Raw genomic sequence first — 12,133 nt, 5'->3', positions numbered from 1 at the left:
TATCAATTGATAAGGCAGGGTGATAGGCATATTGAGCGACAATCAGCATTACAACATACCAAATCTGACAGCCTATTAGACTGATTTAGCGCAATATTATTTTGCTTTAACTCAAAAAATTACAAAAATGAATTAACAGAGGTGCTCTTTCTATCCCGCTGGCCTTGATTACTTAAAATCGCCAATTATTAAAAAGTCGCGAGTTATGTCTAATTGTAATAGCATATCAAAAAATCTTTCAAACTCGTCATCGGTTATTTTTGGGGGTATATATTTGGTATAATGTGGATCAGACTCGATTGTGATGCTCTTGTTTTGCCAATGCGGCGGTTTGGAAAGCGATGTTGATATTCGCGACGAAATCCCGCAGCGTTTTTATTACAATATCCACAAATAAAGATAATAGTCCATATTTATAAAAAAAAGTTTTACCTTTTGCTTTCAAAAAATAAAGCAATTCCTTCAAAGTATATGGATAAAAAGAAGTGAAGGAAAAGGTCTCGCTTCTGTAAAGTAAAAGGTGTTAACTTTTTCTTATTTATAAAAAGAAGTATTTGCTTAAAAACAAAAGAATTTGCTTATAAAGAAAGGAATCTAGGTTACAGCAACTTTTCTTATTTTATCATTAGTTGTCGCATTTTAGATCCTGCATCAATTAGAATCCTGCATCAATAGAAACTGCACAATTTGTGCATCTTCGTTTAATAAAATCTATTTGTAAAAGTAGATATATAGTTATGGGTGATGTGGTGAATTTACGTACAAGAGAATACTACAAACCAAGACGTACATCTCGTGAGTCAGATTTCAAGACGTTGTTTAGATTTGAGAAGGAAAATGTAGTGTGGTTGGCAAATTACTTTCTTGGCATGGATTTCGAAACTTGTGGAGCAGCCCAGTCACCACCTGTGCAGAAAATGAAAATATTTCTGCGGTATTGTGCGAACCTTGGATTTCAGAGCGGAATAGCTGAAGAATTGGGATGTTCGCAGCCTACAGTGTCCAGAATATTTCATGACGTGCTATAGCGAATTGTACAACAAGCCGGCGAATTTATCAGATTCCCAAATACAGAAAATCAAATTATGCAGGCCAAAGAGAAATGGTTGACCAGGTTCCGTTTTCCCACAGCTATTGTAGTTATCGACTGCACGTACATTCGTCTTGATGAAAAAACCAGTCCAATTTGAAGGCGAATATGTAAATCGGAAAGGTTTTGCCAGTATTAATGTACAGGTTACATGCGACCAGAATTCTGTTATAACTAGTATAGATGCAAGTTGGCCTGGATCACTCCACGATGCTCGTATATGGAAAAATTCGGCCGTGTGTGAAGTCATGAAAAAGACAAGAAACACTATTCTTCTAGGGGACAGTGGGTATGGTATAATGTCATGTCTTATGACACCTTACACCGACCCCCACGAGGAATATCAGAGAGTCTTTAACAGGCTGCTTACATCAGAGCGAGTTGTGATTGAGCATAGATTTGGGCAAGTGTGGATGCAGAGTAAAACTGACCAGTATTCCAAAAGTTATAATTGCGTGTGCTGTGTTGCACAATATAGCTAAGCAATTAAGAGATGAAGATTTTCAAGAAAATGACGAAGATGAAGATATACATACATTATAGAGGATGAAAATGTAGATGCTATTCGCGCACAAGGATAAAGGCGGCGAGAGGAATCAGCTCGTCTTATTACCAATATATGTTCATAATTAGGATTAAAACTTTCTTGTAATGCGATGTATATCTCGTTTACTTCAAGCGTACTAAGAAGTATTTACTTAAACTAGAAATAAACTTACACGTTTGAACTGAAAAAAAACGTTCAATTATTTTCTTTGTTATAAATGATACATATTACATATACGTCTATTTAAAAGTTTTATTAAATATTATCTCAAACAACATACTCTTGCGGGGCTTTTTCGTTTGATGCCTCGTTTAAATTATTTGCTTGGCAGAGTAATATCTCCAACAACACAGACGAGCCACTTTCAGTTGTTCAACTAAAACGAATCGTTGAAGCTGGGTTGTCGTTAGCTGCCTCGTCTCGCCAGACTCTTGTTTGCCCAAAGGTAGGCTTCGGAGGTATTTTTTCATCAACCTCTTCAACCGATGTGTAGGTTCGCTTTTTGTTAGCTACTACTTGAGGCATAATCGGCTGATTAGCGTCGTTTTCCTCCATAATGTCATCCTTTGAAGTAGGTAAAGAAGGTTGACTTGCCACGCCAATTGCAAGAGCCGCTAATAAAAATACACACAACCAAACTTATATGGAATCACCCAGTAATTTCGCAAAATGGAATTTATTTTAAAAAATAGTCATTGAGGATTAAAGGACACTTTTTCAAAACCAAGTTTATTAAAAAAAATAATAAAACTGATTACAATTTTCACATTAATAGAACAAAAAACAAAAAGTGTAGATTTCTATAAAAATGATTTTTCTGAAAAAAATACACACAACCAAACTTATATGGAATCACCCAGTAATTTCGCAAAATGGAATTTATTTTAAAAAATAGTCATTGAGGATTAAAGGACACTTTTTCAAAACCAAGTTTATTAAAAAAAATAATAAAACTGATTACAATTTTCACATTAATAGAACAAAAAACAAAAAGTGTAGATTTCTATAAAAATGATTTTACAATTTAACAAGAAAGTTAATTTAAAATTAAATGTTAATAATCAGTATTGCCACCTCTAGCATCGATGCAAGCACGAATTCGACGAGGCATGCTATTTATCAAATTGTCAATGTCTTCTTGGGGAACATTTGTCCATTCCTCTAAAACCGCTTGAATAAGTTGCTCAGTGTTACCAGGAGCATTCTCGCGAGCTCTAATCTTTCTTTTTATCTTATCCCATAAGTGCTCTATAGTATTAAGATCCGGTGAACAAGAAGGCCAGTCTAAAACGGCAATACCTTCGGTTTCTAAGAAACATTTTGCAACTCTGCTGGTATGTGGAGGGGCATTATCTTGCATAAATAAAAAAAAAATTGCCAAAACCACCTCGCCAGAGCCTAACTACAGGTTGCAATACCAAATCTACATACCTTTGACCTGTTAGGGTTTGTCGAATTGGAATTAAAGGAGTTCTTTCACCAATCATAATTCCACCCCAAAACATTACAGTACCTCCTTTGTATTTCGGGATAGGTTTGGCAGCACGAAGTCTAGCTTGTCTCCCTCTACCTCTTAAAATGCGAATCCGCCGGTCATCGGATCGTAGTCCTATTCTGGTTTCATCCGAACATAAGACATTTTTCCAATTTTCAATATCCCAATTTTCATGCTCCAAACACCAATTTAAACGGTCAATTTTATGTTGCCTTGAAAGTTCTGGAACCCTTAACTGTCTTCTGCTAAATAATTCCCGAGCGCGAAGTCTTCTTCTAATAGTTTCGACAGAAACACTCACACCCGTAGCTTGTAAAAGTTGCCTTTGAAGCTCTGGATGAGATGTTGTGGGATTTCTTCTTGCTATTTGAGCTAAAAAGCGATCCTGCCCTTCAGTAGTTGCTCTTTCACGACTTCTCCTTGGTCTGTTTTTTAAGGTTCCCAATTCCAGAAATCTTGAATATGTTTTTGAAACAACACCTTGTGTAACCCCCACCGTTCTAGCTATCTGCCTTTGTGACATGCCTTGTTCTGCCAGAGCAATAATTCTTTCCCTCTGAACTTCCGATAGCCCAATGTATGGCATTCTTGTTTAGTTTTCAAAAATAAATAAATTATAAATTTGATGCGACTTGCAAGTGAAACAGTAAAATCGACACTGCTAGGTAAAACATTATTATTTATTATTAATCTGCCTGTCCTTGAGAGTAAATACTTGTACTTTTTTATTGCTTGCAATAAAAAATATCTTACTAAAATATTTCGTATTAATACAAGGTGATTCCATATAAGTTTGGTTGTGTGTATATATGCATGATAAGTATCTACAAGGTATAAGTAAAGACCTAAATCTATTTTTCACCTGGTACCCGACTTGGTACAGGATTTAGGTCCGCATCCATAGCCTTTAACATAACTTTCTCCTAGGACAAAAGACGAATGGGCTTGTTCCCTGTTTTATTTTTCAGTTGCGTTTTCATATTGTTCACTTTTTTCATAAAAGCTTTAATATCCATCTCCTTGTCAAATAAAGTAACGTATTCCTTATCGATATCAGTTAATACAGCAGTTTTCTCCTTTTTTATCGCTGGAACTTGAGATTTCTCGAGAACCTCCGGACTTCTTCAGCGATAAACATCATCTCGTTAGGGGCATCTTCGGTAACTTCCTGTTCACTATCGGTGTCAGAGATTTCAAATATTTTTTTCGCTTTAAAATAGCTGCACAAATAAGTTAGATGGATCTTCTTTACATCAATTGACGTGCGAACTGCTTTTAATTATGATACAAATAAGATTAACCCCATCAGTTATAGACCACATACGCGTTGATTGCACGCTGCAAGTCATATCTTGTCGAAATCCGTACCTTTTACATTATTTTCACGAAGCATTTGCTTGCAAGGAAGAGGTATTATTAGATTAATAGAGTAGATTAATAGATTAATTATAATTAGAGCAAAATCTCGTTATCAATTTTTTTTAATTATTATTATTTTTATTATGTTATCAACTATTTTTAACTGCATTCCCCCCACAAATAGTTGTAGATTATCCAAGACAATTTTTTTCTTCTTTTTTGAAGAGAAACACATTACAGAACGGATCGGAAATTAAATCAGCATTCAAAGTATAAGAACATACGACACTTGCGGGTTTGTTAAAACAAATCACATCAATTAAAGTTTGTATAATTATTAATATAATTATTGAAATTAATGAAATATCAATGGAGCGTTAGTGAAAATAGGAGTAGAAAAATAAAACGCTACAATAAAAAGATCTAAAAATTATATTGTTTAAGAAATTCTTTAATACAATGTCTTAATTACTATAATGAAAATGTATATTTATAAATATTAATTTAAAAATTAATTTTAAGGTGATATGCTAAGCCTACTGGAGCAACGGTGTCGCGGGCGTGCTTTCCATACAGTATGGTTCTCTTGATGCGGTATTTCCTGTAACACCTTACTACACAGGGTGGCTCGCCTAATCAAACATTTCCGTCCACACCGCTTTTCATCCTTTCTCTAACAAATGCTATTTCCGTTAGACCTGGGTTCTTTCCGTGCTTGTTAAAAACCTTAAACCGTATCTATGAACACGCGATTTTTTGATCGCAAGGTTTTGAAATCGGACACAAGAAGGAGTTTTCTACCTGATTATTCGAGTTTACCGAGCGTTTCTATAAATGGTGGACTGGACTCGATAATCTGTATTACCATCCGACTATATTCTACAAGATTCTTTTCCGACTTTACTACCGACCTTCGTTGACACATTTCTCATAGTTCGCTTGCTTGTTAGGCTGCTAAACCGTAAAGAAAAACTTTGTAATAAAGGTGAAGTCCAATAAAGAAGAGATATTATTAATCTAACAGTACGAGCTTTATTTTGATGTGCATCGACCCTTGGAATCAGTTTCTCCACTATCGCAAAGCTACCTGTGTGCACGTGGGTTCTCAACTACATAATTCTTGAGGGTGGCGTGCGAGAAATAGTTCCGAGAATAAAACCGATTGGCTTATTTCTTCAGGAAAAAACGGGACGATCATCTTATCAAAATTTTTCTACCAATCTCTTTTTTCCCACTTTTATTAACCCAGGGTTACTAAAAACATCTTCTACAATTATTTTGAAATAAACAATTATTAAGTAAAGTATTAATTATTTTTATTTGAATACTTTAAAAACGACATGTTAAATAACCGCTCTAGCATGAAAATCCAGAGGGCGTAAAATTACAGCTATTAGATTTAGTTCCATTAGATATTGATACTGTAGACCAAGCCCAGTTGGAACAACCTTCGCTTCCACACAAAATATAAACTGGCATGCTATTGGAACCACCACTCATGCTTCCAGTAATGTTTTGCAACAATAAATTAGTAATTGGTATATTACTAGTTGGAGTTTTTGTCGACTTTCCATTTTTATAGTCTTGTTGGACGTTTACTGCATAATGTGTAATACCTGGAATAACCTTATTTAGATAAAAAAAAGTCAACTAGTTAATATTTTAGACATACCTGATAATTGAATGTTTTTATAGGTAATAAGATCAATAGAGCCAGTGCCAGCATCAGTATGAGTTTTAACATGAATACCATTTCTAGAGTTCAAAACAATACTGTCGGTGAAAGTGACATTAGTGAGGGTATTGGCACTACCATTGCTGGAGCTTTGACCTACTGATAAACTAAGTCCATGACCGCCACTGCATGTCAAGTTTTTGAACAACATATTTGATCCTTGGTTTAAAGCTACACAGTCATCTTGATTTTTGACTTCGGTATTTTGAACTATAATGTTTGAGGAGCTTGAAACATCAAATCCATCTGTATTTTTACCACCAGCCTGAAAAATAAAAATGTGATAAACTAGAACATTTATTTGGAAAATGCTTACAGAATCTCCAGCAGAAACATCGATGGTCCATTTATTTAAGACAGTATTGTTTGCGCGGTTAATCGACACGCACTGGACTGGACAGTTCAGCAAATTAATGTTTTCGAATAGTGATCCTCCAGTAGTTCTAATCCTAAAAAATTTTGGTTTAGTGACTCCATTATCTCCCAGTCCATCCCAATATTGAGCACCTAGAAATAGGAAGTTATGATAAATAAAAGAAAAAACCAAAGGCTATTTTTTGTAGAGAATTTTTTTCGACTCTCTTCTGCTTAATCAAATAAGATTTTGGTACTAATACCGAATACCGAACCAACACAAATGATGTGTTCAATATTCACGCCTGTGATTGCACATGCAATATTGAGTATTTACTTGCGCTGCACTCATTATGCTGCTTTGAGTGACCTTAGTTACAAAAACCTAATTTTAAATAACACAGGTGAGACACTTATTCATGAGGAGTTAAGTTATAAATGATTTTTTGTCTATATGTTCATGTTGTGTACTATTATGATGTCTTTTGTGCATTGTTTTTCGAACCATGTATTTCTTTGTTAATGGCGTTTTGTTGTGTTGTTCTTAATGTGCGGCTGTTTGCTTTCTCAAAAGTTATGGGTGTCTTTGCGTATGTATTAATTTGTTTTACTATATCCCTAGGCTTTGGTTTAATTTTCAGAATAGCTGTTAATAGATTTTTTGTGCCTTCAGTTCTTTAAAGTTCATACTACAAGAGCCTATCATTTTGCGGTAAATATATGTATGTAAATATATAAATATATGTAAAATCGTTAGCATAGCTTTCGCCTACAGGCTTATCCGGTTTACATTACCGATAATGCTCACCCGTATTGAAAAAGGCATGGAATAATTCATCCACGCTGGGAAATTTTAAGGGACAGAAAGATTGAAAATAGGTGTAGTGTTCTTTAGGGTCTCCAGGCAAATGGTTGAAAATTTTAATTTCCTCGTAAAAGATTGATTTATGAATTAGAATTCATTAATCTAGAAAGAAATTATTGCTTCGACGCGTAACATGTCTAGTATTTAGAGTTGAAAACCTAAAAATATTTGTAAAAACTAAACAGGCCATTTCCTGGATGTAAAGGGAGATGACACTATGAATGCCTAACTTGACGAAGAGGGGACGACAGAAGTCCCATAGCTTAGCTTCAGAAATAGAACGTAGAGCACGTTTCTGAAGAAGAAGCAGCATTCATATAAAGTAAGCGGCTGCATTCCCCCAAAAGCTAATACCTATATCTGAAGTACCGTCAAACGGGGTTAAGTGAATCATAGTGGGTAAAATGAATTAATCGGGTATTTCCGCAAAAAAGTCGATCCCGTCGCAGACCTGCCCCATATAGTGACATTATTGCATCGAGATGACCTCGTTAGTATGTCTTTGTATGTGGTAGGGTGTGTTTCGCTGCTCAAAAAAATACACGTGAGTACCATAACGACATGTTCCGGTTAAACGATTTTTTTGTATTTTACAAAAATTTGGAAACGATTGGTTGCGGAAGTGATCAATATTAATATTTATTTACTTGAATGTAATTAATGTGTTTATTAGACATTAATAAACAAATTTGTGCTTAATTTTTGGTAAATTTTTTTTTTGTTGAATTTTAGCATTTTTTTTTTCTAAGATGGTAACTTTAATGGGTAAAATGAATCATTTAAGTGTCGCTGTAAATTTATGATTAAATTTTTTAGAACTTTTTTTTTTAAATAATTTTTTATATAAGAAATATTTTTTTATTAGTTTTGGTCTTTTTAGCATGCCGAGAATTTACAAAAAAAAATTGGGGCCGCAGGGAAAATGTAACTACGATCAAGAATATGTTCGTCGAGCAGTGGCAGCGGTTAGACGAGGTGATATGTCCATGTCGGCTAAAGTAATTACAAAAAGAGGTGCAAAGCATGCCCATAGGTTAATAGACTCCTCAAAGACCAGCACAACTGTGATGTTTGCAATAGCCGCTGATGGAACATTACTGCCTCCATATACGGTATACAAGGCAAAACATTCCTATGATGGTTGGACAGAGGGAGGAATTGAAGGAGCAAGATATAACAGAAGCATGAGTGGATGGTTTGACTCTGATATATTTGAGGACTGGTTTAAGACAATTGTCATGCCTTATTTTCGAAAGCTTGCTGAGCGTAAAGTTTTAATAGGCGATTACTTAAATTGCCACATTACCACTAATGTCGTACAGCAATGTGAGAATAATGAAATTGATTTTGTCTTACTCCCTCCCAATTCAACTCATTTGCTTCAACCGCTCGATGTCGCGTATTTTAGGCCTTTAAAAGCTGCATGGAGATCCACCTTGGAACAATGGAAACTAAAACACTGTGGAGTCATTCCTAAAACGGAGTTTCCAAGGCTGCTGAGACAGAGTGTGGAAAAGGTTGGCATAAAATCGAAAGAAAATTCCATTGCTGGTTTTAAGGCACGTGGAATTTTTCCGCTCGATCCCAACAAAGTTTTAAATAAAATTCCACGAAATTTACACATCGATGAAAATGGTGAGAATAATGATCAGGCCTGGAGTAACACAATAATCAGTCACCTAAAAAATTTAAAAACTACCCCGAATCAATCAACAAAGAGAGGAAAAAAAATTATTATCGAGGCTGGCAAAAGTGTGTCAAGTCAAAGTTTATTATCAACGATAATAGATAAAACACCCACAAAAAAATCATCTAAAAAAACATGAAAAAAAACGAAAGAAGAGCCCTGGAAATATCGGATGATGAGTTAGATCGAGAGTTAGATAAAGAATTTTCCCTAAGTGATTTCGAAAATATTGTTGAAATTTTGACGAGTTTGATCCAAATCCGTCGACATCGAATGATGATACATGACCGACACAGACTTATCCATGGAGCCAAGGATTGGGGAGTTTATTATTGCAAAGTTTCCAACCGAGAAACGAGATCGATTGTTTGTTGGCAAAATCGAGAATTGTTCAAAGAAAAAAGAATTTACTATAAATGCCATGAGAAAAAAGGGAAACTCGGAAAAGGGGTATTTTTTTATCCAGAAATACAGGACCTTTGCCTAATAAGCCAAGACCAAATTATTAGAAAACTGCGTCAAAAGTCTTTCAAGAGGGGTAAATTTGTTTTTAACTTAGACAACGACGAATTTAAAAAGTTGGAGTAATTTCTTTTTTGTTAATTTTCCTATGTTTTGTATGTAGACTTAAGTTTTTTTTACCAAGAGTGCCATTTTTGTTTAAAGAAAAGTTCCTAAGTTTGTTGTTTTTATAAAGCCTTAATATTCTGTGATAGAATGTGTTATAGAATAAAACTTTGTTACTTAATCTTACTTTTGTTACCTTTAGAATAAAGAATTAGTTTTTTTTAAGTGTTTTTTTCCGTTTAAATCTTCTTTTTTTATTTTTTGTTGATTCATTTTACCCACATTATGTTCAAAGTGAATTTTACAGCACTTCTAATACATGATTCACTTTACCCCAAACCGGAGGGTAAAGTGAATCAGACTTTATCAAAAAAAATGGAGGACTTCCCATGCTTAAATGCTTACAAGTTTTAACAAAATCTTTTAAGACGTTTACCAGAATCTACAATATTTTTTACATATTTTTTAATTTAATACTTTGGCAGAAAAACGAAAAAAACCACTTATTTTGATTCACTTAACCCCATTTGACGGTACCTTCATGAATGATTTTTCATTTAATCATTTCTCATTGTTTTTGTTTGATGACCTATAAAAACAAAGAGTTTTAGAAAATCATTAATTATGTCTTTCGTAATTGTAGATGGATTCATGTCATGTATGTAAAATAAGCATGAAATATTGTTTTATTAGGATTTTTTCTCAACCCCAATATATGAATTTCATCATTGCCAAGGCAGTACTAAATAAAATTAAAAAGGAGACGGATGAACAGCAGCTAGAGCCGATGTCATGATCGCAGAGTTGTCCTATTTTTTAACGCTTTGTCGTAATTGGACTGTTTATGGGATAAATGTATTGCATTATATAAATTGTAATGATAAAGGTTTTAAAATGTAAAAGTATATTGCATTCTTTAAGAAAAAACTTACCCAAACCATCAAGTACTGATCCTGAAGCTCCTGTAACAGTGACATTGCTTCCTGAAACTAGAACTAAAGGACCCTTCCAATTTGAGTGTGTAAAAGTAATGGTTCCTTCAAAGGTCAATGTAGCACCCGTTGTTAGGTTCAAAGTCAAGGTTTTATTAGCTGGCACTGTAATACCTCTAATCACTATGCTTGAGCAACTCGATACAGCATCACTAACTCCATCGTAAGTGGTGACGGTACAAGTTTCTTTTAAAGGGGAAGCCAAAGCTACCCAAATTAGAGCAGCAGTAGATATGAAAAGCTTAAACATTTTTGATTAATATTATTTATTTCGTTTAGTTTTAAGGCTATTTATATATATATATAGAAAAAACGCTTTATAAGAAAATGCTTATCTATGTAAATTTTTATCTACAGAAGAACAATGAATAGTACAATAGATCAAGTAATATTTGCTGATGGATGATGACATAGATTTGATTGACCTCAAACACCTTCCTTAATTTTATTGTTTACAAAAAAACATAACATTACAGAACAATCAATAGAATATCTAAGTAGGTTATGAAAAAAACATGTTTTTAAAAATATAATTTACTGTTATATAATAATTAATTATTTCTGCTACTAATCAATCACATTTATAAATAAAAATTTATTTCGAAATATTCTATCAAAAAAATAAGACACGGTTCAATCAGTTCAGGCATTGTAATGCCTGAAAAAATAAATACTTCAAAAAGAAAATTTAGGATTCAGGCCGATACAAATGCCAATGAAGCGGAACCTTTATTAAAATGTTAAAACTGAAAAGCAACAATATTTCGGTGAAATTAATTACAAGATGAAATTGTTAAAATGCAATTTTCAGATATGACTGGAATTTTAAATACAAATGATTATGCTAGTTGAAAAATTGTACCCAAAGCTAAGAGATCTTATGACACAAATAATATAAAACTTGATTTAGGAGATCAAAAATAACACAAAAGGAATAAATTTTAATTATATGTGACGAAGCGAGCATTAAGCCGATTGCTGGGGGAAAAGCTAGAACGTTTTAACATGCTGAAAATCATCATCTAGTCGAGGTTATCAAGTCCCCATGCGAATTTGGGAATTGTTAGGTTTTTCAGATCCTAGGCAAGCAACTCTTCCTTTGGAAAACACAAAGCGTCCCAAACGTCCTTATAGGTTGAGTTCTAGTATAATGCCTTTTTGGTAACTAAATCCTTTTACCAGTCTCTTCACCGGTTATCTTGAGTGCTTGCCTGACTTAGCTCTTGAATTTTTTCTAATTTTCACCATTTACACCAGGTCTTGTTTAAAACAGGGTGAAGGGTGGCTGCCCACAAGCCAGCCTTTCGCCACACCTCTGGTGCCTAGTGATAGACAGTATCCTCAGAAAGTTGAAGGAATCTCAGAGAAGGGTCTTCAAAAAATATCGAGCTTGTTCTTTTTTACCTAGCGGAATTTGACAGGCTAAAAAATATATAAATAAA

The 12,133-nt window shown here is 34.1% G+C and overlaps 1 protein-coding gene across 1 annotated transcript; it reads right to left on the bottom strand.

Moving 5' to 3' along the window:
- Nucleotides 1–5,847: 5,847 nt before the first annotated feature.
- LOC126742446 (polygalacturonase-like) lies at nucleotides 5,848–10,941 on the bottom strand. The gene is made up of 4 exons (XM_050449093.1): nucleotides 10,632–10,941; nucleotides 6,543–6,733; nucleotides 6,164–6,491; nucleotides 5,848–6,107 (listed from the first exon to the last, which is right to left on the bottom strand). Exons 1-4 carry the CDS (start codon nucleotides 10,939–10,941, stop codon nucleotides 5,848–5,850), a joined length of 1,089 nt encoding a protein of 362 aa, XP_050305050.1.
- Between the last annotated feature and the right edge of the window lie 1,192 nt (nucleotides 10,942–12,133).

Source organism: Anthonomus grandis, chromosome 11, assembly GCF_022605725.1.
Source record: "Anthonomus grandis grandis chromosome 11, icAntGran1.3, whole genome shotgun sequence".
Classification (NCBI taxonomy): domain Eukaryota; kingdom Metazoa; phylum Arthropoda; class Insecta; order Coleoptera; family Curculionidae; genus Anthonomus; species Anthonomus grandis.
This window is presented reverse-complemented; position numbering and strand designations above follow the sequence as displayed.